The sequence below is a fragment of the Tigriopus californicus genome, chromosome 4, assembly GCF_007210705.1.
Source record: "Tigriopus californicus strain San Diego chromosome 4, Tcal_SD_v2.1, whole genome shotgun sequence".
Lineage (NCBI taxonomy): Eukaryota > Metazoa > Arthropoda > Copepoda > Harpacticoida > Harpacticidae > Tigriopus > Tigriopus californicus.
The window spans coordinates 2855450-2881737 of record NC_081443.1 but is presented as its reverse complement, the minus strand read 5'-3'; the positions used below and the strand labels follow the sequence as shown (position 1 = coordinate 2881737).

At 42.2% G+C, this 26288-nt stretch overlaps 3 protein-coding genes across 8 annotated transcripts in view; all 3 read left to right on the top strand.

The window, feature by feature from the left end:
• Window positions 1-1193: 1193 nt before the first annotated feature.
• Window positions 1194-4239, top strand: LOC131878986 (histone-lysine N-methyltransferase SETD7-like). The gene is made up of 5 exons (XM_059225169.1): window positions 1194-2247; window positions 2369-2842; window positions 2908-3288; window positions 3363-3555; window positions 3751-4239. The coding sequence occupies exons 1-5, from the start codon at window positions 2021-2023 to the stop codon at window positions 3964-3966; spliced, it is 1491 nt and encodes a 496-aa protein (XP_059081152.1). The 5' UTR covers window positions 1194-2020; the 3' UTR covers window positions 3967-4239.
• A 6815-nt stretch (window positions 4240-11054) lies between these two features.
• LOC131878983 (dynein intermediate chain 2, ciliary-like) lies at window positions 11055-20326 on the top strand. 5 transcript variants are annotated; one of them, XM_059225162.1, is made up of 14 exons: window positions 11055-11335; window positions 11404-11490; window positions 12927-13151; window positions 13363-13573; window positions 13842-13913; window positions 15402-15499; window positions 15564-15689; window positions 18017-18305; window positions 18368-18529; window positions 18639-18895; window positions 19215-19395; window positions 19461-19689; window positions 19776-20009; window positions 20073-20326. In XM_059225162.1, the coding sequence occupies exons 2-14, from the start codon at window positions 11440-11442 to the stop codon at window positions 20254-20256; spliced, it is 2319 nt and encodes a 772-aa protein (XP_059081145.1). In that variant the 5' UTR covers window positions 11055-11335; window positions 11404-11439; the 3' UTR covers window positions 20257-20326. The 5 variants fall into 5 exon arrangements, with proteins under 5 accessions (XP_059081145.1, XP_059081146.1, XP_059081147.1 ...); XM_059225163.1 differs by lacking the exons at window positions 11055-11335; window positions 13842-13913 and adding an exon at window positions 14944-15009 and having other exon boundaries at window positions 11348-11490; XM_059225164.1 differs by lacking the exons at window positions 11055-11335; window positions 13842-13913 and having other exon boundaries at window positions 11348-11490.
• An 805-nt stretch (window positions 20327-21131) lies between these two features.
• The window catches only part of LOC131878985 (ubiquitin-like modifier-activating enzyme 6), a gene marked incomplete in the record, with an annotated part of 11718 nt that continues 6561 nt past the window's right edge, over window positions 21132-26288 (top strand). The window contains 8 exon segments of one of the 2 annotated variants that reach the window (XM_059225167.1): window positions 21132-21370; window positions 23760-24060; window positions 24191-24379; window positions 24461-24682; window positions 24747-25028; window positions 25599-25842; window positions 26062-26206; window positions 26270-26288. 2 annotated transcript variants of the gene reach the window in all.

Here is a 26288-nt window from a genome sequence, read left to right as displayed (position 1 = left end):
CTTCTTTCTCTTCTTGTTCTTCCTCTCCTCTAACAACTTAAAATACTGATCTGGATCTTTCAGGAACGTATGTGCCAGTAGGCTCTTGACAAACATCGGTACATTAGGGGCATGAGCAGGATTGTCAATGGAAATAGGTCTTTTCGCCTGAGGCCTTGGTCTTTGTTTCCTATTGTGATTGCTTTTATGGTGGCTTTCGAATTGTGACCTCAAAGCCGGGTTTGCTTCCGAGCCTCTCAATTCAGGCGACACTTGCTCGAGCTTGTCTAGAAGTGACTCAGAGGTGGCTTGTGGCGGCACCTCGTCAAATGGTAAATTGAAATCTGGAGCCGTGAATTTGTAGGGATGCTTGTTATCAGGTTCTTCAAAAGGCTCTCTATACTGAGAATGAAAGCTTCCATCTCGGTTTTGAGGGGACGATGACCTTGGCCTCGAGCGATTGGAAGGTGGACGTTGCTGACGTCGGCCTTTGGTTCTTTGAAAGGACTTTCTCACCGAGCTGACGCGAGCTCCTAATGAAGAGAGGAAATTAAGTGGTCGTTTGGGGTCGAATGGGATGTTGAATCTGGGCTTTTGGCGCTTGGATGGAATTCGATGACGTCTCCTCGGAGGTCTTTGATTCTGGCCACGCTTGGGGCCCCTCAACGACAGCGGTTCGGGTAAATTCCTGGGAGGTGTTTCAATTTCCGAATGTCTTTTGTACTTTTGGTCGATATGATCACGCTTGGGCAAGTAAACACCTACATTAGCATGACGCTCGGGCAAATAAACCCCAACAGATTTGGTGGCATCCGGAAACGCAGAGCCGCCTTTGAGCTCATCTAACGTAGGCAGGATGTGAGGCGGCAGCTTCATGGCCGTCTTCATGAGATAACTGGCCGTTCGGGCAAAACCCTCGTCGAGGGCAGACCGCTCAGCTTCCGATAAGGCGCTGGAATCCGGATCCGGTTCGGCCTCAACCATGACATTATTGGATATACTGACAGCTATGACGGAAAGGAGAAAGGCGCCCACCTGAAACAAAAGAGGTTTTAGTCAATACTTATTTGCCAGAAAAAGCTCTATTACAGGAGGGTATTGCGTGAGAGTATTGTAAATGCTTCTAGCCGTAACGTTACTAAAAGTTGGAAAAAGAGAGTTAAATTGGCTAGTGACGCTCTACATTGCTCGCCAAAGGCTCTTATCGGATCAAAGTAGTTTTAAAGTTCAAGCGGAAAGGTGGCACGAAAAGAGTAGTGCCATCCAACTGAGACAGACACCCCACTCCAAGTTTCCCTCTCTCTCTCTTTTCGCTTTTTCTCTCTCAAAATTAAGTGTCTCTCCTGAGATCGATTAATACCCTTCAATGACCACCAAGGAACCAAAACATTGCATTGAACCTAACCATCCGAGAACGGGAACGACATCGTCATCTCGGATTTTCTCTCGCAACACACCCGACTGATGGTCGGTCTTGATTGCTGGATCAACAAATGCAAGAGCACTCACTCACTCGGTCTTCTGGGTGGAGAGCTCTATGCCACTACCGTAAAATCCCCTCACACTTGAGGAGATCGTTGCTTGAGTGTTGGCAGAGGTTACCTTCCTTGCCTTTGGTAGACACTAACGTCGTAAGACGGTAACCACGTGAAGCAATAACATCCAGCCGATGAAGTTACCAGGAGAACGACGAGCGACGAAAACCAAATGCAGAGAGAGAGGGAGAGAGAAAAAGAGAAGAAATTGTTTCACTCGAGCCCTCTGGGAAGCTCTGGTCTCAAAAGCAACTGTACTTTAAATTGACTCCCTCCCAGCTCCTTCTTCCATCCAAGTTCCTCCAGAAGAGTACAAGTCCAATCAACTCGATTCGCTGGAGAGAGACGAAGCAGAAGAAGAAGAAGAAGCAGAAGAAGCCCCTTTTCGATAAGGAAGCATTCTCAAGCCTCCAATTCAGACCAAAAACTACCTGTGACACACATCTCTCTCTCTCTCTCTCTGATCTTTCGTTCAATTGTAACTCAGTGCTTGAATCGAGAAAACCATGAAGATTTGGTGGACTGTTTGTCAGTTCTTTGGGGTCTTGTTTTGGACCTCCGAGTCCCGAGGGGAGAGTTGCAGGTCCTCGGGGACAGTGTTTTCAGAAGCATTGACTGTACAAAAGGAAGAAACTTGTCACAAGATCACCCACAGAGCTTCTAATAGCTTCCCGGACGAGCTGAGGCTATGGATAAATGACATGGAATCCTCAGCTATCGACCCTTTGGGAATGTAAGTATCAAGTCGACTCATTTGCGACACAACCGTTGAAAGTGTATGTGGGAACACGTGGCGGCTCAATAGGCGGCCTTTTATCAAGACGTGACCTGACGTACGCACGTATTTCCTTTAGTAAGGACATGCCATCAGATGATCCCCTGTCAACCTCGTGTTTCTCCGAAGACGACGTGGAAGCCATCTTTGCCAAATCAGGTGACAACAAGACATCCAAGCTGGAGATGAAACCTCTCACGAACCTCCAAGATCTCCACGGGGCTGGCAGGATTGTTTTCAAGAACGGCACTCGTCTGGAATCATCCTACTTCCAATCCGGCTGGGTCCGTAATGGGTTCCCCGCCATGATGTATTCAACCGATAAGACCACTTTCTTTCTGGGCAATATGGTCCGAGGAGGCTGCTTTCACGGCCTCGTTCGTGGTTTCAATGTCAACACCGGCTTTGTCAGTCTCATTTTGTCCTTCGATAATGGAACCCCAAATGGACCCATGTGGAACGTGCAGCGCTCAAAGATTGACAACTACCTAGTCGGATTACTGTACCAAGGCGAGGCCAAATTTTCGGCTCAAACACCGCCTCTGGATTTCACGTGAGAAAGCCCTTGGCTTCAATCTTCGGGATTAGACACTAATCCTTCATCTTCATTATTTTCAGAGGGAAACGGATCTCGTTTGTTTATCCCGATTTTAACACAACAATCCAAGGGAGCTTCAAGAAGGGCGTGATGCTTCTGACTCAAGAGGTCATAATGAAAGGTCTCTCTACCACCAAAACTGGCCTGAAAGTGTTACAAACTTCAGAGCCTTTTGGAGTCCCTTACAAAAGAGACGTGTCCACTGGCACCTTTCTCAGCTCAGATCCATTGCTCAGAGACCCGTTTGAGTCGAAAATGGTGACCGTGGGCACGTCGAGCATTCCTAATGCAGGGGATGGCGTTTTCACCCTTCAAGACATCCCAAAGGGAACTGTGATTGCCTATTTCAATGGGATCCGACTCAAAGAGAAGCACATCTTTAATCCAATGCGAATCTTCACGTAAGCAATACTCAAACATGGCCGACCTCTGCCACCTCAAAAGAGTGGTACTCATTACGTTTGTTCCATTGCAGGAAGAAATCCGTTTACTTGGTTGAAATCGGAGAGTACGACGACTTCCTGGACATTCCTGCTCAATATTCCAATTGGACGACCTACCAAGCCACGGCCGGTCACAAGGTCAACCATGGAAAGAAGGACAACTGCAAATACTCCGAGTGTCAACACCCTAGATTTGGCACCGTTCTTTGCTTAGCCGTCAACAAAGTAAGAGCATACCATTGATTTCGAAGAAAGTACAATGCCACTTGAAAGTCGGAAGACGCGGAACCAATTCTGAATTGTACTGAGGTGCACGCACCTTCACCGGTGTCTCGGATGCAATCTTGCCAGGATTCATTTTCCTCGTTTCGTCCGAGAGAAATCAAATTCACATTGTTGACGAAGGTTGTTCTTTTCCAGGACGTGAAAGCTGGCTCGGAATTATTCACTCTGTACAATGTTTCGTTCGACAAACAAGGCATGAAGTCGTTGCTTAAGACGGCATTGAGCATTGGACACCTTGTGAGTGGCAAGGATAAGAAGACTTTCGTGAAAGGCGTCAAGCCTTATTTGCACATGGCGTCCAAGTGGGCCGAACTAATTAAAATTGACGATCTTGTGCAATTCGAGATTTGAATGAGGGTCTTCTCGTACCCTCGTACATTCTCCAACGGAATCAGGTGTCGGATGAATTGGGTAACAGTACTAACGTTTATTTCGCTTTTATTAATGGCTTCCAAAGTCCAATTTTCTTACTCCAACTGTGATGATGAAAAATATCGAGTGCAATCATGACAATATGCCTTCCATAATACGATATCAATAAAGAAATTGCAAACGCTTGACATGGAATAATAGGATGCTCTAACAGATGGTCCAAGGTTCTTTGAATAAAGAATAGAATTTCCAACGGGATATTCAACTGACTTCTTACGCACATCAGCAATCTTTTTTTTTGCTTTCTTTTCCATTTGTTCAATCAGAAAAAAAATATAATTGTGACTCAAATTTATATTCAGGTAATATCTGATCTACGCGTACCAACGAATTACAGCAGCCAAATTTGCCTTGACCGTGAACATATTGATCGGGAGTTTTGGTCAAAAACTTGTCCTAGTCTGACTTTACATAAAGATGTTGTTGGGTAAACGCCTGCATATTCTGTGTGAATATTTGAGGGAAGCCAATTGAATAATAAATGAGCTCAAAACTAAAGCGAGGAGGACTTCATTGATTGAACTTCCCTGTAATCTTGAGGGCTTGAATGTGCCCGCAATTTCGAGATCAAAGAAGTATGTTTCAATTTTTCTTTTCCAAAGTTTGTTAAGAAGTCAACCAAGAGCAAACTATTTTCCTTTTTAATTAGATTAGTGCAATGTTGCGACCATCATCTTGATATCCAATTTCAAATGCAATATTTGGCATTTTGTATATCTTTCCACGCAAACAGAAAAACAAGCTCAGCCCATTGTTTTATTTCACTTTTTGGGCTAGATTCCACAACCATCAACATTACGTCATAATAAGAGAAACGTTTGGCCAAAATACGCCGTCAATTTCAGCCCGTTTCTGACAATGGTGGTCGCTCCAATGTGAAAGCTTTTCTCGAAGTATTAACTCTGAAGCTGTTTGCCTTCCAATGAGAATGTGCCATGGTATCTAAGAAAGATATTGTTCTCCTTATGCAATTTGATTTCCTTCAATCCATGACAGCCGATCTAAATGAAGCTAACAAAAAGGTCGTCGAAACGCTAAAAATATCGGAAAAAGACAAATCTAATGAATTACTCACTCACCTATTAGATACGAGTGGACTATTTTCATTATTCAACACGTCTTATGGCCATTAAAACCTAATACCCGATAGTTGACCACATTTTCAATCTTGAACTCTTTCCTCTAACATTCGAGATCATCTGGGTTTAATGGCATTGTTTGTACCAATACATTCAAAGCTCGAGATTGTATGTGGTGGCTGTAATGATTTCATGGACACCGTTATTGGGTGGCCATTGACAGCGACTTGTCTGTATTCCTTGGAAGTTCTGGGCAATGATGAGCTCTAGTAGGTGAGATTTCGAAAGTTTTCTCACTCGCCCTCTAATGATGTTACAGATTCACAGTTACCTTCCATAAAGGAGTTCAGGTTTCTTCACTCTGTCAGCCAGCAGAATTTTCATCCATCCATACTAGCGCCACTGGGAAAATTGGAGACCCAAGTTGTTCCCACGTCTTTCTTGGAATACCCTCATAAGAGTTTAAATGGAAGGGCGAAATAGACTTTAACGAGCTGATTGCATTATCATACTTCGCCATAGATCCGAAGTGAAAGCAAGGAAATTAGCGTCTGCATCATCAAGAACAGTTAGCTATCTTTGGCTTCTGTTGTGGAACGATGTTCGTTCGTATTCTACCCAATCTCTTCCTGAACAGCAAGCACCTCAAAACATTTGGTTAGGCATTGACAGTTACTTGCAGTAGACGTTTAAAGTATAATATGAATATTCGTGGTATCAAGGGTTTGTTTCAGCTTGTCGGGAAAATGTCAAAATACGGCAGATTTGGTTGCTCCTCTTTGTTTCCTAGATTTAAATTGTTTCCGAGTAAAAGAGTATTTCGGACTCCCAAGTATGCAAAACTTTAAATAAATGTTCATCCTTTTTGGCATGGTCATGCCATGAATACAGTCAGAGAATGGTTCTCCGATAAGTACATTATGAGATACATTACGAAAAAGGTACCATGTTCCGAGGATTTTTAACTGAGTTGAAAATGGAAAGGAGTAAACAAGTGTATTTGCATTTTTGGGTTGCTTGTAATGGTCCGTATGTTTTGAGGGAGTAAATTGGACTCATCATGTTACTTTTTAGTGCATAATGAGTACTAGCTGGCGTCATTTGAAGCGGCATTTAACCACTCTTACAACAAGCTCGTCCGAACTGTGTGTTGTGTACTATTATTGCTTGAGCCCTACAATTATTTGATTAATTTTTCCTCTATTTAGCATATTTTTCTAATGCTGCTTATGTATAATTCTCTAAGCTCCCATGGACACTCGGAAGTGTATCTGATCAATGGTATAACAAATTAAACGTTGACAGGCAAAATGTTTGGCCTTGGATTTAACTTCCTTAACTTTATAAACGTTTCCCTAAGTTCTGAACAACAGAATATACTGTTCTGGCGGTTGAGAAATCATAACTTTGACTCTTTAGTAAACCATAACGGGAAGTAGTTGGTTGTTGAAGAATCCTTTTTTTTGTCGACCAATGCGCGATAAATAAATACTAGAAGCGAGGCCTTGCGTCAGAAGGTGGATAAACTGTCTCGTTATGGTAGTAGGCTTGTGGTGAAATCTTCCGATTTTCTTCGATCATCTTACCCAACAACACTTATGATTTCTAAATGAGGGTCTTCAACCGATGATAGTTCAGTGTCAGAGAAGTGGCATTCGTTAAAAATATAAGGCCCTTCAGTACATGGAATTACTGAAATAGAAGTCGAAGTAGTCAAAACCTTTTCTAGGATCATCAATTGTATCTTTTATCAACCAAGTCGATTTTAAACAAACATTAGGAAACTCAATTGCAGGAAGTCCCTTTAGGATAAACGATGCTTAATGAAGTGATTGCTTTAATCGGAGAATTCAAGCGAATAATGAGAGGAAGGTTTTTTGTCAAAACCATTGATTGAAGCAGAACTGTTCTAGGAAATGTCTACATTAGCGACCATCAACGAAATTCAATTGATGTTTACTCAATCGTACGAAGGTACACTTTTTGGCTTCTCTAACGACGACGTTTTGCGGTGTGAACTTTACTTTGATTGTCTCAGGGGAAAACCAACAATTGGCTTGGAAATTTGTGTGCAAAACCTCAAAATAAATATTGCGTTTTTATTGGAGGTTAACAAAGATAACATAAGGTCTGGGTCTCCCAAAGAAAAAAAGCTCCTTAGATTACTGTGAGTAGATGGAGCTACGGTTGGAGCAATGATAAGTGGAAACCAGATACGTAATGAAAGCACCACTGGTCTTACCCTTTGCTCAATTCTTCTTCCAAACACATAACAAAGGTGTTCGTTTATTGTAAGGTGAGCTTTGAAATGATAATCAAGCTCATATTGAAGATATCACGTCTATGATATCACTTGTAAAGAATGAGAAAAGAAACCTCTGTTATTTGTGCGATTGTTTGTACATTATCATGCCATGAAAGTTGAGAAAGAATCGTTCAATAGAGACCAGATCTGTTTGACGCAAAAGGAATTCTTCACAATGTTTCTCGCAAGCTTCACTCTAATTTCGCCAAATACTCGAAATAGTGGTCCAAATGTTCCTCCAAGTTGGATGGAGGATTTCTTCCATTTATCACCTGAACAATGGCGAAAGCATGACAAAACCAAGGTGACAAGTTTGGCTCTTCTGACTAATTCTCGTGCGAGATGAGAAAGCGCCGTCGTTAATGTGTTATTGGCCGACATTTTCCGAACATCACTTTTCCTTCTGATCGAAATGACTTCATCAAAAGTCAGTCTCCTATCTGCGGCAATCCAAGACATGATGATTAGACTTGGAGACGAGCCCTGAGAGTTTTGGCCGAGCGTCTTAATCTCTTTCGTCTTTGTTGAACGTTGATGAAACGAATCCATGTGATTGGATGTTGTTGAAGATGGATCAGATTGTCCAGGATTCATCTTGATGCGTCTGCTTGGGATCGACAGTAGTTTGGATTAGGAAAAACGTTGCGCAACAGGTCAATTACAGCCCGATTCTCCAGATTGCACTTAAGCTTTCATTGATATCCAGCAAGTCATTATCTGTCCTTGTTGGATGGAGGAGTGTATGTAAGCAGGCTTCAATCAAGCCTAATCAAAGGGCATGGCTTCGCCTAATCAAGACTGGTTGGTATGTGTGGCCTTTTCTTTGTTTGTGGAGAGGGCCTTTTCCTTGGTGCTTACATTCATATACATTTTGGTGATGTTACAGGAAAATGGTTCTTCATTTGGATCCGTTTGGAATGTGAATGGGGAGCAAACGTATGATCCGTCGATAAGGAAAAAGAGTTCTTGTGTCAAACAAATCAAAATCAAGTTTAGATGCGAAAAAGAAAAACAGGCAGAATAGTGTGCTCCAAGGGATTTCCCAGGTAACGTTGTGAAACGATAAAATTGGGATGGGTGGTTTTATTGACCAGCCTTGGCGCCAACGACTCAAAAGGGAAATATTGAATGCCTCAGAGAGTTGTGGAAAGGCACTCGGGGCAATTGTGCTTCACAAAAAGTTCAATATTGGTTCCTTTCAATGCCCAATGCTCCACCTCCCTTGTTCAAAAATGAGCTTCCCACTCCAACATTCCATGAACCCATTACACGCTTTCAAGTTCTACATACATACTACGGAGGACATACGAGGATATCATGAAATGAATGTGTGGGGCTAACCAACAATTCATTTTCGGTACCCGAAATGACTTACTTTGCAATTGACAGGAGTGCAAGGCATGGTTATTGGACGTTGGAGCGTGAGAGTTCTTCAATTTTCCAATACTCATGTCACTAATTAGGCCCTGAAAATCCTCCCACTCTTCGTTTGAAAGCACTCCATTTCTCTTTCCGAGTCCATTTTGGGAACACTCTTTATGAACTCACTGCTCTCATCGTCGACCCTTGAAATGGAACTTGGTTGATATGCCCTTTTCGCACTTACTTATCCGTGCATGTTGCAACATGGACTGTTCGAGTCCGTTGGTTTCGTTTGTATTCAAAGTTTTCCCAAATGCTTGCCTATACCGAAAGGTACGGGCCTTCGTTCATCGCCCGTCATCTCTTTCAAGAAGTCATATTACTACCTCTGTCCCTGCCGCTGGTACTATTGCTACCACTATTTCTACTACGATTGAATGGTACTCAGACGTAAATTCAAGCACAAACCAGTGCAAGACAACATCCAAATCGACGGACATGCGTTCGCTGCTCGGACTCTTCCTGTGTGGAGTTCTATGTACTGTATTGTAGAGAGAGAGAGAGGGGAATTAATGCGCTATCCTTCTTCTTGACTTTTCCCTTGGACAATCTCGTCCCCTCCTCTTACGAACTTGCGTAGGATGAACACTAGGGATGGTTTGAGCTATTTGAAATTGCATTGAGTCTGCAGAGAATGAATCTAAATGATTTGACTAAACCTTGAAGAAAATTGTGTTTTCTGAGCGCTAGACATCGTCTAAGCATTGCAAATGATCGCTCGTTCTTTAAAATGGATAATATCAGAAGAGAATCTTGATGCAAATGGAGAAGCTAGAGCAACCTTTGATTTGTCTTTAGCTCAGAAAGTCAGCGTTGAACAACAACAACAACAATAACAACAACTCCTCTTATCCCTAAAATCATCGCCTTCCGTCGTCGTCCAAACATCGTTAAATCCGGTGAAAACACGATCCGTTCAAGAAAGAAATCTCTGATCTGACGCTTCAGCGCCTGTTGTTGCTCCAAGATCTTTGAATTTTCTCCCCACGAGGAGCAAATAATAGTGAGGAGAAGTAAATGTCTCAAAGCAGATCGTAGCGACAGTCGGTGTACATTGTTACACAAATAATCTCCACCATGACTACCGAAAGTTACATATACATGTAGGAAGGGAACAAAATAATCGAAAATCTTGCTCACAATATACGTGCGTACACAGGAATCGTAAACATAAATCGAGTAAGTGCGACTTGCTTCCCCTCGTTTGTGCTTAGAAAGTGTCAAATATGACGCAATACGCAATAATATGAATAACGTTGATGTGGCCAGGGCATTAGCTAAGGTAGTGCGGTCCAATTACTAGCACCTTTATTGCACAATGAATACTAAGGGTATTTGCCCATATTGTCATCGCTCACAAACATCAATTGCCACAAAAAATCACAGAAACTAATGGCAAGAGTAAAGAAAAAATAGTGAAAAAAAGAAGTATCGCACGGGCTTAATGTCAGTTCAGTTCAAGGACAAAGCGACGATACGCCACAATTAGCATGGATACGAGTACACGCGATTTAATGCCATGCCGGTGATTCAATATGTTGAGAATGTGACTTCGTGGTTGGTTTGACGGCTTTGTTTCTAAAGATTAGTAACACCTGAATAACATTTCCGACCAAGTTCGATTCATCTCGGCGGGTTTCGCAATGACACTTGTGTCAAGCACGTAAACGAGTTTCTTCCAAATCATGTCTGATCGAGGAAAAAAGATGAGTCGATCGTGACAATGAATGCCAATGGTGCTTGGTCAGGTAATCAGAGGCCTTTTCGGCCCTTTCGACACGTAGCTCAACGATCATTTATGGCCGATCTTTGGTTGGCATCAAATGGAATGAGTTGACGTCAGCCTGTAACTGCAACACAAATCTCCAGGCTTGATAACCATCTCATGGTTTGTGTACCCAGAATGTGAAAATTGTGGATGAGAAGTTTCACCGTTTGTCATACAAATTTTTAGCCCCCTTGTCATTATTGATTGAACACGAAAACCATAATTAACATTCACAGTATTCGGACGTTGATAAGTTTAGTGAAAGATACCTACAATTTTATTGTCACTTTAACACCATTTCCTGCATGTCTGTTCATTTCAAGTTTATACTAGCTGTTTCGAGAAAAGCAAATGTTTGATATCAAAAAGCTGGCCAAATAGCTGGAAGATATCTACTCTCTACTAAGGGAAATATCTAGACCTCTGTTGACGTCTGCTCACTGAGGAACTGGAAGGTGGCTTAGCAACTTGGTATATTGACTTTGATTTTGTTTATTGTCTCCTTCGCTGGAGGGCCGTACAATAGTGGAAAAGGTTGGGGCCCTCCACCAACATTGATTGCATGGCCGAGATTCCTGACAGAACCGCTTTTGACAGAAAGGCCAGGGAGAAGGAGAGAAGGGTGAACAAGGCCAGGGTTCCAACGGCCTGAATGCCTCCAAAGGTTTGATCGATCACACGAAGGCTAAGGATACAACTTGAGACGCACTGAAGGTAACTGAAGGCTTTGAGTTTTGGCAGTCCTTCGGAAAGTGGTCCCTTCTCCATTACTCGTTCCATAGACGAGTTGGTCGTGAAAGAGTTCAGCTTCCAACAAAATGCCGAATTTACCGCTGAAATCACCAGGCAAGACATCCTTCGCCAAATCCGTGAGTGACAGCTTCTCAAAGTCATACCAGCTAATAAATTTTGCCTTCCTCAATGTAACGTAAAATTCTTCTACTAAGACAGTCATCTAAATTATTTCAGATTTGTGTTGCCTATAAATAAGTTGCTTTCTTCAATCTATGGTACATAAATGATAAAGATGCCTCTTTCCAATATAAGAGATCATTTGAAATTGCCATCCTTTAGGCTATTCTATAAAAGCAAAATATGGGCTGGATCAATTCAATCGTCAAATTCATTCGATTTTTTTGGGATATTGATACTTTCGATAAAATGTTCAATTTGCCATGTCATGGTCCTAATATGGTTCCGAGATTATTAACAAATTTCTATTCTGACTTTGATTTGACAGTTTCTAGTACTTTTCAGATTCTTGTCAAAAGGAATAAGAGAAAAGTAATGTATAAAGAAATGGTTGCAAAATGAGGCAACCATCTAATTCTTGCCAGGCGTTTCGTTCTCGTTACCACTTTTTCTCCTAGTTCTCTCTAAATAGATTTTGTAGATTCTTCGAGTTCTCTTTAAATTCCTTCTTCCAGCATCAGCAGTTCACATTTCCTGCTGTGCCCGCTGGTCCATCTTTTATCTATCATAAAAAACCGGGGGTAGGTTCAAGTACATATTTCCCTCTTGTCTTAAGTAAATAACAATATTTTTGAAAGGCTGATGTTCCTACAGCTCGTGTTTTGTCTCAATAGTTTGCACTCGTATGAATAGAAAATCAATTGCAAATATAATAGAAGCTTCAACTCTGCCTTTGGAATTCTGTCGGCTCTAATTCATGGACACGTTTAGTTTGGGCAAAAAAATGAAGTATCTACGTCTACCTAGAGCACCACTCTGGTGGTTCTGATGTATTTTCTTGTCTGGAACTTTTCATCCAACGACTTGCGTCAAAAGGAACCAGTTCTTTCATGTGGAATCCCCGACGGTAATTACAAAGCGTTATGACTTAATTTCAAGTCACACAACCCAAAATCGTTCTTTTGGTATACTGCATATTTTCAAACTTTTTTATATATTCTGTTTTCTTCCCTTGACTTCAATCCCATCTCTCCCTTCACAGTTCTGTCCCAAAAATTTCCTGAAAGTCATGAATGAGTAACGCACAGAGCAATTGTTTGTATTCTCTAAAAAAATGCAAGTTTGCCCAACAATTTAGGCAAGCTATACTGTAAAGGTTTAAAAAACCCTTTTAGTATGTAGGTATCATAATCTACAAGACGTTTATCAATTCAGCTCTTTGAATGCCTTTATTTACGTAGATTCAGAATTGGTAAGTGTCCTACAACACAATGAACACAAATTGCAATACCACTACTTACTCTTTGTACCCACTTTCTGTTCCATTCATGGAGACATGTATAGATATGTACATATATCAATCTTACAATGTCTTTTCCTGTCGCTATCACAGGCTCTAATTAGGGGCAAAGGCAGTGGCACAGCCACACCCTTTGGAGGTGTGGCGGGCAAAAAAGGTGGTGGAGGAAACTTGCCAGCCGGTGGTCCGGGACATGAGGGTGAAGCGAATGGAATATTGGAAGGGATCTCGTCCCTTCACTCATGGATCAAAACACAGACCATGATCCGTCCCACGCCCAAAATATCGCGGGGCAAATTGAATGGCACATACGAAGAGGTAGGTCTGAGGGGACTCTCGTATGTAGGAACGATGTCTTTCAACCATGGAAATTTATTTCAGGAATTAGCCACATCCACGAAATTGTAAATAAATGTACATTTGTACATTGCAAGTCCACTGAATTGTAAATAATCTCATTTCCCCGTCATGCTCGAATCTTAATGGACCAAGTGAGGATCTCAATTGCTTGAGTACGTACATGTTACAGGATGCTGATGAGGATGTGGTAATTACGCTCACAGCCAAAAATCCGCAAGCCCCGAAAAATGTGGTCAGATTCGACTACACCAGCGGCGAGTACATCAACATCAAGCTCTCCGAAACCATGATTGATCATCTGGAGATTGAAAGCACGTGCTTTCATCGAGATTCCGTGGAGGCCAAGAAGCAAATTCAAGCTGGAGGCGGAGCAATGAACGGTATGAAATATGAATTTGATCATAATCCGTTTCTGAGAAGTATCATCTTGAAATTAGTAATCAACCCTAAGCAATTACTATAAATTAGTCGAGAGTGCTTTTCTACCTCGGTCTTCAGAATAACAATATTTGTCCTTGTAAATAACTGAAACGCTTGAAAGTTTCAATGAACCCAGGAGCTTTTCTGTACAAATACCACAGCTCTTTGGGCGCAAGTGTCTTCCCGCTAATTAATCATTGCATATTTCATATTTCTTGTGAAATTCAGCCTCATCTTTTCGCCATTTGGCAAAGGGCGTGGTCAAGAGAGATCGGATAATTTCCCTGATCAATACAGAAGGTATTTTCGGACTTGGCTAACTCGTCACTTTGCCTGCTCGTGTCCGTTTGCTCGTCGACTTGGAGTGCAATCAGTCCTAAAGTACTCTTACTAACAGAGGCAAAACTGACCCACCCCACTTTGTTCCATAAATCCAACTGGAATGTGTACAGTATTATGATTGCCACATTTGTGATTCGTCCGACTTCAAGAGTGCTTCCTTCTTTCACCATTTTTATTAGACCACCCATGAACGTTCAATTTGTGACAAAATCTTGCAAGTTGCAAAAGGAATGTGCCAGGCACAAAACTGATTACTTTACTCATACCGACAAATATGTATAGCAACAAAAGTCCAACAACCTTGGTCGGGTGTGGAACATACATTAGTCGGGCTCTATGGGGATAAGCAAAGAAGAAAACGTGCGCGTAAGGGGTTGGTTGAATGTATTTTAAAAATTCAACTTGAATGGAATTTTGGTTAACAACAGTAACATTCTCCAGGCTTTGTAGGACCATGGGAATAGTTTAGGCCTTGAATTTATTCAAGCTATTCAAGTGTTATTTGGCATGCACGACGTAGCATTAGCATCATCCTAGTTGTGGAGTAAATTTCTAACCAATGGTCAAATTGGAAAATGTATGCAAGTCAATTTTAGTTTAAAAAAGGTCTGACTTGGAGAGCCACCAACCTTCTGCGACATTTTAAATCAAACAAACACGGTCAATGAACTATGTGTTGAATTGCAATGTCCTTGCTACAAGGACAGACAAGATAGAGATAACATTCATCAATGAATAAGTTTGTAACCGTTGATCAATGGATCATAACCCGATCTTGACTTTATCTTTTTTCCTTAAGTGATTTGTCTGACAGTCCTGTTTGTCACATCGTTCCATGTCCAAGTGAAAATTACATACTTTATTTAAACATGTACATAATACATATCAAACAGCCCTCAAATTCTCATAGCCTGAAGCAGGAATTGTGGACTAAGAGCGCATATCCAAAGAGCATTGATTCAGTCATCTATGTCGTAATTAATTTCAGATCGAGTCGTTGGACGGCAAGAAAACAGAAAGAGATCTAAGATCAAGCCGCCAATTGTGCAAAAGAGTGAGACAACAACTTCTTTTGAGTGTGCAACAGCCGGCCTGAACTATTTTTTACGGGCTTTCTCCGTCTTCAAATGCCATTTTTGAGAGAGATGTTAAAGCAGAAACCGACCAAAAATCATCATCATTGTCTTTTTTTCAAATGACTTACCTTCCAAACCAAACATTGACTAATCCACCCATCTTATGCACGTGTTGTTCACTTGAAGTTGTACCTTGCACATTGATCACTTGAAAACCCCGTTGTAGCATGACATTGTACAGTATTTAGATCGATTCCACAGGTAATTTTGAAATTGAACAGGTGAGTGCAAGTTCACCCTTAAATAGATCAATGAAGCCGCTCGTCGTGAATGATGAGAATATCTAATGTTACCGGGGTCTTTCTTGAAGGTTTGGACGAGGATGAACACGACGAGGACTTGGACGAAGAACGGACCAAGCGGAATCAAACTGCGAAACGAGATCAGGTTGCCAGGGACGCTGAAAAGGTTCGATTCCTATGGTTATTCATCGGGAGTTTGCCTCTAACAACCTCGGACTTAAACTACATAGGTCAAAGCGGTGAAACCAAGGAGACGAGATTCTGACGATGAGGATGGCGATGGCGGTGACAAGAAGCTACAAAATCAGTTCTCGTTCGTGGAGAGAGCCACACAAACCATGAACAATGCCATGAAGGTGATCTAATGGGCTTTTGGATTCTACGTAAAATCTATGGTTTCGTTTTGAGCCAATTAGGCTGATCACTTCGAAAGACAAGCAATAGTCTAACGGCAATTTTTACAAGAAATTAACATTTTTTTCTTCTTGAAATGCTTGACATTAGGAAGCGTTTTCAATGGGTACAGATGTCATGGTAAACAATTGACCCTCTTCTGGAGCGTACTGTTTTGGTGCTGAGGGTTCTTTTGTTCATAAAATAATTTTGAATCGGATCAAATCCATGACGGCAGATGTAGCTATGCTTTTTTGCAGATTTTCCCCAAACCGGAAAAAGGGAGTTGAATTTGACTTATTCAATTCGTTGGTAGACCCAACATTGTATAAAGCTTTAGTGGTTACAACTTAACAAATTGCAGTCTTTCATTTTAATCATACATTCTTGCAGCGGTTATTATAAGGGTGTTTATTGCGACATTGTGTACACGTCATTAGGGCACAATTATTTGATACTGATGTTATTGTATATGATCTCTGAATTGAAGCTCGATGCTGCCGCTTAGGGTGCTTTGCCCTCTAGAGTTGGTTAGGTTATTAGGTTATCAAAGCTAGTGAAAACCCAACCCCCCAAAAATTGCTAAAAGGTTCGAGCTGAGGATTTAATCTTTCATCTGATCATGCTGCACAAAAGTAAATGAAAAGGTCCCAAACAAGGAACAGCAAGTTAAGAAGGAAGCATAAAAGATCCAAATGACAATAAAAGGCCAAAAAAGGGTAAATGTGTTTTCCAGGTTTCAACTATTTTTTCGAGGTCAAGTGATGAGTCATCAGTCAGCTTCTACTTAGAGGACTCAAATCGAGGTTAGTCCAGAGGCCTGTTTTTTAAAGCTACTACTTCAGAGTTAGGGGCTTGGAGGTTAACCTGTATGAAATTACACTTACTAAGCGGTGTTGAGCGGATGTTCATTCGGGGTTACGTCCAAGTCTCAACTCAGAAGTACGAGCACTTAAAAATACTCGCCTCGGGACATCTAAACTTATATTACATGAGTAACCAGCGAGCTAATCGAATGATTTTTCATCTTAACTCACTAAAGAAAAACATTGGTATGTTAACAAAACAATTTCATGGCCACCTTCTCATTTTGGCAACCTTGACAAAAATTTCCATTTTTCTTAGATTTTCAAATATCCTAAAGAAAGAAGCTAAAGGCTTGTACTTGCTTGTAACAACACTGAATGTGTTTGTGGTTACAAATCTTGTTACTTTTGCAGTGCTCTATTGTTTATATCTCCTCATCCAAATTCAAATTCCACTGAACTAAAACACCAATCCCAGAGTGAAATCTTTCTTTGGCTTAAGTGTGTTGCATCAAATTTCTCAACGCTCCCCATATCCATCTATGACTTTAGGCACATGGTTCTAACAGGAAACTTTATTTTTAGGCTCGAGAATTACTACTACTGTTTTTCCATGGTGAATTTTTGTTTCATGGTTGCGAATCTTCGACAATAGAGACATTGAGACACATTGTGACAAAGAAAAGATCTTAATTTTAGATGTGAAGCATCAAAATAATATGTAATCCAGAACAAGATAGTCAATTTAAAAGAAAAATTGCAGACAGTTTCAAATAACAGTGGAAAATAAAACCGAAGTCAACAAATCAGTTAACTTTGAGTTTTCAAAAAAGTAAAATTGATCCTGCAATGTAACCTAATATATGATGCCCTAACTTTGTCGGGATTCCAAATCCCCACCCTGATATATCCATCTTGACTTTTTGATATGCTTGTTGCCTCCCATGTTTCAAGTTTCAAAAAGGCATGTTTAAGTGATTCAAATTTAGAAAACAAACAATTTTCTTAGTATGCATTTCCATTGACTTAACCAAACGAACTTGGCCAAGAATCGGAAAGCAAAGCAAACAAGCAATACCAATGCTCATGAGCGCAACATGTTGGAAGTAACACTACATATTTCAGGACAGTATGAAACAAGAATATAACCTTTGATTTAACGAAGTATGGTCTTGATGAGGCGAAACACGGCAAAAATTGGTCATCTAAAATTTTAGTAAAAGTACTTGTAACCAGTTACAGTTGACCTCGCTTGCTCTGCCACAAAGACGCAAGTCAGATATTTGTTCTATCGAAACCTATTTTATGTGTACGCTTTCCTTAGCACAAATCACTCTAATTTAGGTTAGAGTTCTTGTAGATGGAGACAAATAATTATTATCCTCGGGTAAATGTCAGTTTGATATGACATGAGGGTAATTAGGAAGATAGTAAACTCAAAAACAACAAAAAATAGTAAAAAAGTCAAAAAAGTCTTCTTTCAGTCAGCGGCGATCCAAACTGAACCTCCGCCAAGAGCCAACTTTTCGGATTCCGTCAATCAATGGATCATTTTTGATGCTTACACGGCTTATGAAAAGCAAAAAGAATTGCAGGAAGAACAGGAAAAGAACAAAGGGAAGAAAGAGGAGAATGTGAGTGCCTACAGCATCAAGAGGATCCTCTCAGATAAGAAACCCGACCCGAATGAGGATCTCAACCGTAATATGCTAAAAGCCGCTAAAATCTTAGAGCGAATGGTCAATCAGAATACCTACAACGACATCGCTTTAGGTATGTTCAACGAGGCTATAAAGCGAGCATAATTGATGCAAAAAATTGAACCCTCGCTATAGATTTTAAATATTGGGAGGATGCTTCTGACGAATTTCGCGAAACCGAAGGGACACTTCTACCCTTGTGGAAGTTTAATTTCGAAAAGGCTAGAGATATGGAAATCACTTGCCTTTGTTGGAATCCTTGTTACACGGACCTCTTTGCAGCATCGTATGGAACATGTAAGGAGCTTCATCCTTTCCTAAATATTTTCTTAGGTTGAAACTGTTAAAACTCCAAATAAGCAAGCTTCGAAAGTTATCTTGGAAATGACACTTCTACCTATTTAAGATAACTTTTACGAGCAAGACAAACCGGAGGAGAGTTACGTATGCGTGTTTTCTCTGAAGAACCCATCTTTTCCGGAATACTTGTGCAAAGCACATTGTGGTGTCATGTGCGTGGATATCCATCCCAGGCATCCGCACATGTTGGCTGCGGGTCTGGCAGATGGCTCTGTGGCTGTTTATAACTTGCAGGTTCACAGTCAGGATCCTTTTTACCTATCCACTGCTAATAATGGGAAACATCAAGACATCGTATGGCAGGTAAGCTACAATAACTCGAAGAAAGGATCCATTTCCCTTCGAACAAAAAGTGCTGCCTCATTCTGGCTATTTTTGTGGGTTCCAAGATAATTTCAAAATACTGAATGGAAGAAAGCATAACAAAGTACAAAGTCCGAGTTTTTCAGATCCAGACATCAGTTGAGAAACGGTGACAATGCTAAACGGTTTTACACTTGCATGGTTTGACAATCAGTCTCAGTAAGCGGGCTTAGAATAATTAGTAAATGGGTCGATCAGAACGTGTTAAAAAAAAAACCGAATCACCAAACTAGCAGCCATCTTTTTTTCTATTTTCAAGATCAAATGGGCCAAGGATAATTTGGACGGTTACCTGAACTTCTACTCAGTTTCCGGAGATGGCAGGGTGACTAATTGGACCATTGTCAAAACTGCTCTCTGGCACACTGACACAATGTCCATCAAATTCTCTCGACATCTTGAAAACTTCTCGGAGGAACTCGTCAGGGACAATCTGAGGGGTAAAACATCAATTGGGCCTGTTGGCCAAGAATGTCTAAGGCTTCATTGATATTTTCTTTGTTAGAGGGTGGTCGTTGCGTCAATTTCAATCCCACGGATGAGACCATGTTTCTAGTGGGAACCGATGAAGGGGTCATCTACAAATGCACCACGGAGTACAGTTCCAAATATTTGGAGACCTACCCAGCTCATAACACATCGATCTACAACATTGCTTGGAACCAATATGTTCCCTCCATCTTTATCACTTGCGCATCTGAATGGATGATAAAAATTTGGGACCATAATTCCAGGTGTGTTCCCATAAGCCTATTTTAGATTACAGATCGAACTTAGCCAACTTTCCACGTGTCATTCCTCTGTTTTTCGTTTTTCTTAGGAAGCCCTTGTTTATGTTCGACTTGAATTCTCAAGTGGGAGACGTGGCTTGGGCCCCTTATTCGAGTACGGTATTCGCAGCTGTGACAATTGATGGTAAAGTCCACGTGTTTGATTTACATGTGGACAAATATCACCCGGTGTGCTCACAACCAATCATACCGAGGAAAAAGGCTCGCTTAAACCACGTGTCATTCAATCTGCACCATCCAATCTTGATTGTTGGCGACAGCAAGTAAGTTTGACCTTTCGTAAAACCTTCGACCTGACGACTATGTGAGCAATTTTGATCTTCCAGGGGAACTGTCCATTGTGTGAAGTTGTCCCCTAATCTACGACGACAGACTAAAGAGGTGAAAACCGCTCTCGCCAACAAAGAGCCCAAGAAGGCACTTGAGTTGGAGATCAAAAAGTTGGAAAACCTTTTGGCCATGGTCAGAGAACCTCAAGATAATAAAGGGAGAAAAGAGGACGAACCTTAAGCCTTCCTTGAAGGGCACCTACAAACCAGAGAAGAAATATACAAGTACATATGAGAACATCATCACGAAATGCTTTTCGAATCCCTTACACTTAGCCTAATTACGTTTGTTCATATCATTGCCTCAAGTGAATCTGATAACGGTCGAAGTAGTGGCTGCAATAATGTAAAATCATCCAAAAGAGATTGGTCGTTCAGTCTGCAAATAGTTGATAAAGTTAGGTCTTCAACATTAAAACATAGTCAAAGTTGATTAATATGCCGCAGTGCAATGAACTCACTTGGTTTTGGATTGAGAAACTCGACATCCAGTGATGAAACGTTCACATAATAATTCGAGAAGGAAGATTGTCATCAGGAAAATAGCATATCGAATTAACGATACAAAAATTTTAAGGTCGGTGGATTGAAAGGCAGTCTGGAGCAAAGAGTCTTACAAAACCATATATTTGGGCGAGGGAGGTAAGGCGTAGGTTGTTCGCATTATTTCTAAAAGTGACCCTAAGCAAATGAGTTCAATAAATATAATCTACGTCAACTGAAGAGCTGCTCGACAAGGTTAGAGGCACAATGTCCTCGTGCAATCTTAGGATTTTGTATCCATATATGTGGAGCAAATAACAGCTGTAGCCTCATCCGAGCCGGCAGAAAGAAAAAAAAAATGTGCAGCGTGGAAGCGCCCTCCACGACCAACACGAGGATTAGCACCATCGGCACCACCACCACCACCACCATTGGCCAGGCAGGAGAAGGCAAGAGATCGACCACTGGATCGAGAGGAACACGCTCTTAGCCTGCCATCATCAGCTGACGACAGCTTCAAGCCTTTCTCAAATGCTGGAGTAGCGGCTGCGGCGCTGAAACGAGAAGATCAGGGGCTCGGGTGGACCGTCTGAGTGAGGAGAAAACTGGGAGGGCTGAACTGAAGAAGGTCGGGTGTCTTTTAGGTGGACTGGTACTTTCGGCATTTCGTTCGCATTCAAGAGATCCATTTGTGAATTACAAGACGTTCTTGGCCCAGGATCCATTAATTCAGTTCGCAGAGGAGCCAAGCGGAAAGGAACGACCTTAATAATGGCTGAGAGTTCTGCGGAATCCCATCTTTCAAGTTGGAGGTGAGCATTCTTCCATAATGTGACTCGTACTAGCTTGAGGCCGATGAGTGGACCACCCTCATAAGCCTTGATAAACCAACCTGGCGAAGAACAAGGACAGGAGATTGGGTCATGAGGGTCAATGGTAGAAACTAGGTAGAAACGTATGTTCTTTCCCGTTGCCAAGCAGACAAAGGATTTAAAATTTGGGTCATTTGGTCTGACAGGCAATGGAGGGCTTGCAGGAGACTTGCCACTTCGTTTCGTGAGGAATTGTGCTCGTAACTGCCTGACCCCAAGGCGGCATACCGGCATGTGAGAGGCTGGGCTTGCTGGCAGACAAGGATTCTCTGCTCCTCTTCCCTCTCCTCCTTCCTCTCCCTCTCCCTATCCTCGCCCTGCCTCCAGACGGTTTGAATCTGTGACCAGCTGCCACGGCCTCCATTGGCCGATGTCATCATCACGCAGGGAGCTGTTGGTAGAGCGGTGGGTAGCCATGAAAGAGCTGCATGGCCACCGATTCTCGAGTCATCTGTTCCCACCTTTGGCCTAGCCGGCCGCGTTATCAGCCCAGGGCGATAATCGTTTCTAGTTGAAGGGCCCTTGGTACCCCTGCGCATCCCCACATCCGGCCTCCAAGGGAGAGTTGCTTGGTACGGCTTTTCATTCAAAGATGATCAAGTCTGGCTGGCCTCGGTAGAGATCACCACTGGCTAGCTCCGTTCCGAGGCTGGCATTACAAGCCGGCTTCCAGCACACGTGCATGGCAGAACGATTACGGACTGACTAGCATTTCCAGGGATGTTTCAGCCCCATACTAAGTCGTATTTTGCAAAGTACGAGTAACTTTAGAATAACCACGAGGACATTGTTGCTACGTGGAAATATGCTTTGTCATGACCCGAGTGCAGGAAGCAACTTCGTCGTCTGGTGTTCGTAACCTTGGTCTGTTCTCCTTTGCATGGGAGTCATGATTTCTAGAATATTATGGACAACGAATTTACCAACAGTCCAGCAATCTGCAGATACCTGGGAAAACCTGTGAGGAAGCATAGTATTCCAAGGAGCCGGGGTTGTCCATGCACCCACCATATTCACAGATGTGCTGTCAGCGCGCGTGTACGAGTGTTTGTACTTGGATGGATATGAGAGAGTGAACATTAAATACAGTCACGGAGGCGGTCCGAGTCTTCTCCGTGAATTTGAAGAACTGGCTAATGCCGGGTTGGCAACAAGCAGCTTACCCTCAAAAGTTCTCCTCCATCGGCAAAATCCCCACCAAGCTCCCAACTTTTCTGTTTGAAGGCAAACTCCAGAAGCGCGAGGATCGATGGAGGATTTCAGGGGGTAGAAATCGGTGCCGAATCTAGAGAGGGAAAGGCCGACAAAGTTTGTCGTGCCGGGTCTGTGGCCGAAGGTGCGGCAGCGGCGATGTCCGCATCAAGCCTCTGGAAAGTGCTTAACACACCCAAAGACACGAGATAGGGAGGTTGGGGGCAGTGGTGCTGATGGTGCCGGTGCCGAAACCTATACCGACGATGACTACTAAAGGGAGCAGGGACTGAGGAGGAGGTCGGTCGGTGCTGGTCTTTGTGGTCCTGGACAGCCGTGCTAACAAGCTCGACTTGTCCGGGAAGCTTCGTGCCGACTGCCCACGACGGACAGGGAACTGCCATGAAAAAATTGCCACTTCATTTTTTTTTTGGAGGAGGAAGCATAATCCTCGACTCCTCAGTTGATCCTCCCTCGAGTTCTGGCAGCTTCGAGGAGGTGACTACTGACTTTTGCTTCGTCTTCATGGGCTTCGTCTTGTTCTCTCTCTCTCTCGTCGTCCTCCTCCTCGTCCTCCCCCCCGTCCGTCGGTTCGATCGTTCTTGTCTCAGCAGTGGTAGACTTCATTCCTAGTCTTCCTCTTCGTGTTCTGGAGCTTGATCAAGACAGCTCGCCACCGAATTCAGAACCGACCGGCTGTAAGTAAGAAGGAAGGAATAGAGGCTTTTTTCGAACAAAGTGGCTTGCCAGGGTGCCATTTTGAGTTTGGCAGTTTCCAGGCTCATTTTCCGTATTGACGGTGTTGAAAGGTTCTGGGGAAATGGCGTTATCCATTGGCAATTCTCGATTTCATTGGCTTTGGGCTGGGGTGCTGTCTGATCAACCCGATCAACCGCCCTGAGACTCGAAAAGGAAGCTCAGAAAAGGGTGAGTGAACTCCTAATTATCATTTGAGTGGAATGACCTCTATCACAGAAAATATATTAGCAGAGAATCAATCATGGTTTGGATTCTGAAAACTTTAGCTGAAAGCTGGTAATCGAGAGGTGCTTAAGGCTTAACGAGGTTAAAGATAGCTTTTCTGGTTTCTAATTCTATCATGAAATAGTAACCTTACATTACATCTCTTGGTACGCAGGTATTTAACCCGAATTTACGGAAGCAGTGGTGAGAAACGCCTCCATTGCTCCAGAGTCTTGGTACTCGGGAAGATTTCACCGGTCAACGATCTGAGCCACACCCTAAAATTTTACGAGCATTTGGTGTGGGTGGCGAGTTCCCTGCAACTGAGTTGGGTTGGATTGGAACACGCCACGTGGGATTGGATATCATCTGTTGAGCATGGTTTCACGGCAGTGGAACCCTACTCTAAACATGATTATACTGTTCTAAATCTGGCCCAAATTAACGTGATCATCTATCTGGAAGCCTCGACTAAGGTGAGCCATTAAGTTACCTACCTCTTCAGTAATTGTTATACAACCTTCGCAGGAAAAGGAGAATCATATGTTGTGACCTAGTTTCCACTCACACTTGCCATCTCTTCTTTCTTTTATGCGGCATTTATAGAAAGCTATCCAGCTAAACGAAGCCTGTCGTCAAGCCAAGTCTGTGGCCTTTATTTGGGCTACTTCTTCAACCGACAACTCTGGACTTACGAGTTTGTTCGTTGATCCAGGACTGAACCGATTCTCTATCAATCCAGATGGATTTTGCCGTCAAGACTCCAGGGCAGTTTTGGTTGGAAGCACAACTAAGGTATTAGATCTTTCAATTCATACTCAAGATGAGGTAAAAGTTATCAATTATCTAGCATGTAACGACTGTTTTGATTTGCAGACTTCTCCGCCTTTGGTTGCTTGCAATATTGCTCACGGATTAGAGTCGGGCCAAAAAGTTCGCATTTGTGGAGAAAACTTCATAACGGAAGTTGTGTCAAACAAAGAGTTTTATGCAATTCAAATCCAATCTGGATCGGAAGAGAAACGAGTCCGAAGAGCCATATCGGGACAAGCAATTCTCAAAGTGCAGTCTGTTGCAGATGACGAAGAGCATTCCTTTGTAGGACACCTAAGTGTTTTAAACCTTAGGCATTTTCCTCAATCGTGGCGCGTTTCTTTTTTAGAGTGACCTATAATCGCAACTTTGGGATCCCTCATTTCCTGATAATCTTGAACAAGAACAGCTCGGTAATCATCTCGCTTTCCTTGGTGAAGCATTTCCAGAAATCGCAAGAAGCGACGTCTTGGACAAATTGACAAAGACTTGCCAGAGAAAGGCAACCCTGACTGGGGAGATATCCACTTGGAAAGGGCCTGTAAGCGTCAAGTACGGCTTCTTAGCGAGTCAGATCTGTCATCAAATCTTGAATTTGTGCTCGCTTAGATATCCACCTCTAAAGCAATGGGTAAGTAGTCTTGGTTGGTCGTCTTTTGTAAATGTCGCTGCTCACTGTTTTCTCGAGGATGTATCCAGAGGGATCACCATTTGTCTTTCGCTGTACCAGGTACCTTGGGCTGATCAATTCTGGTAAAAGTCAGGTACTTGGTGTAGCATAGAGACGATCGTCATAAATCTGCGCCCAATCTACAGCCATACAAGATCCCATCGACGGTGCAATCTCATTTCTATTGCTGTTGTTTTATTTCTCGATGTAATAAAGACTCGTATGTTTCATGAATGTGATGTGTGCTATTTTCCGTTGAGTTTTACGTTACCAAAATGCTAAATGTTAATGAAGCCGTTGAGAAGTGCATTTGCACTTGATCCCAGATTCTAATCACAACACATGCAATTTGTTTTTTAAGCAAAAACGTTCCAAAACCGGGTCAAACAAATCGAAAGAATCTACATTTTATTTGACCTCTGTACATTCTGCTGAAATTAAGCTAGTTGTTGTGAACAGACGGATCAATAATAGACTCAACAAAATACATTTGGACCGCGACGATAAGTAGTTGTCCCTGTTACTTTTTAGAGCCACTTCAAATGTCCTATTGTCACTTCCACATGCCAAACGCCATCAACGAGGGTGGCTATTTGTGGGCTCGGAATCGCTTCGGTTGCTCTCGTCGAGGCTATTGTCAGAAACTGTCAGAATTGGGTATCCAAGGTTTTTCTTTGTGGTAACCAAGTTGTTCAAGATGATCTCGTGGCCAACGCCAATCCCAATATCTTCAAGAAGGCCGACATTGGGAAATCCGTGGGAGCTATCTTGGAAGGTAGAAATTGATGTGACTTTTTGTCCAGAGAGAATTTAAAGTTCCTTCAAAAATATTTCAAACTCTAGCAGTCAAACATTCTCCAATGAAAAATCACCAAAACCATTTTTCTGACCAAAGTCAAGGGAAAACGTTGCACCAACAATGTTGAAAAGAAAAACTGGAAAACCTTTCAGTCATCTTTTACTTTTGTACTTAAGTAGAGACATCCTTTTTTAGATTATCTGAAGAAAATTGGGGCAACTTTTAGCGTCGAGCATTTACCCTCATTGATTCCCGGGAATTTGTCGAAATTCCCGGCAGACTTTCTCCAGGCATCAGTTCAAGTCTTTCTGAGTTGCGATGAATCATGGGACAATCGAAGGTAGGGTATAGGCTCATAATTTAAGCCCAAAGCCATACGACTCCAAAATTAAATTCATCCTAGATTCATTGGAGAGATCAGC

Excerpts from the sequence above, each read along its gene's own strand:
- LOC131878986 (XM_059225169.1), top strand. The coding sequence starts at position 2,021 with ATGAAGATTTGGTGGACTGTTTGTCAGTTCTTTGGGGTCTTGTTTTGG. Across the intron at positions 2,843-2,907 it reads ACACCGCCTCTGGATTTCAC|AGGGAAACGGATCTCGTTTG; the intron begins GTGAGAAAGCCC and ends CATTATTTTCAG. Across the intron at positions 3,289-3,362 it reads AATCCAATGCGAATCTTCAC|GAAGAAATCCGTTTACTTGG; the intron begins GTAAGCAATACT and ends GTTCCATTGCAG.
- LOC131878983 (XM_059225162.1), top strand. The coding sequence starts at position 11,440 with ATGCCGAATTTACCGCTGAAATCACCAGGCAAGACATCCTTCGCCAAA. Across the intron at positions 18,896-19,214 it reads ATCAAGACATCGTATGGCAG|ATCAAATGGGCCAAGGATAA; the intron begins GTAAGCTACAAT and ends TCTATTTTCAAG. Across the intron at positions 19,396-19,460 it reads CGTCAGGGACAATCTGAGGG|AGGGTGGTCGTTGCGTCAAT; the intron begins GTAAAACATCAA and ends TTTCTTTGTTAG.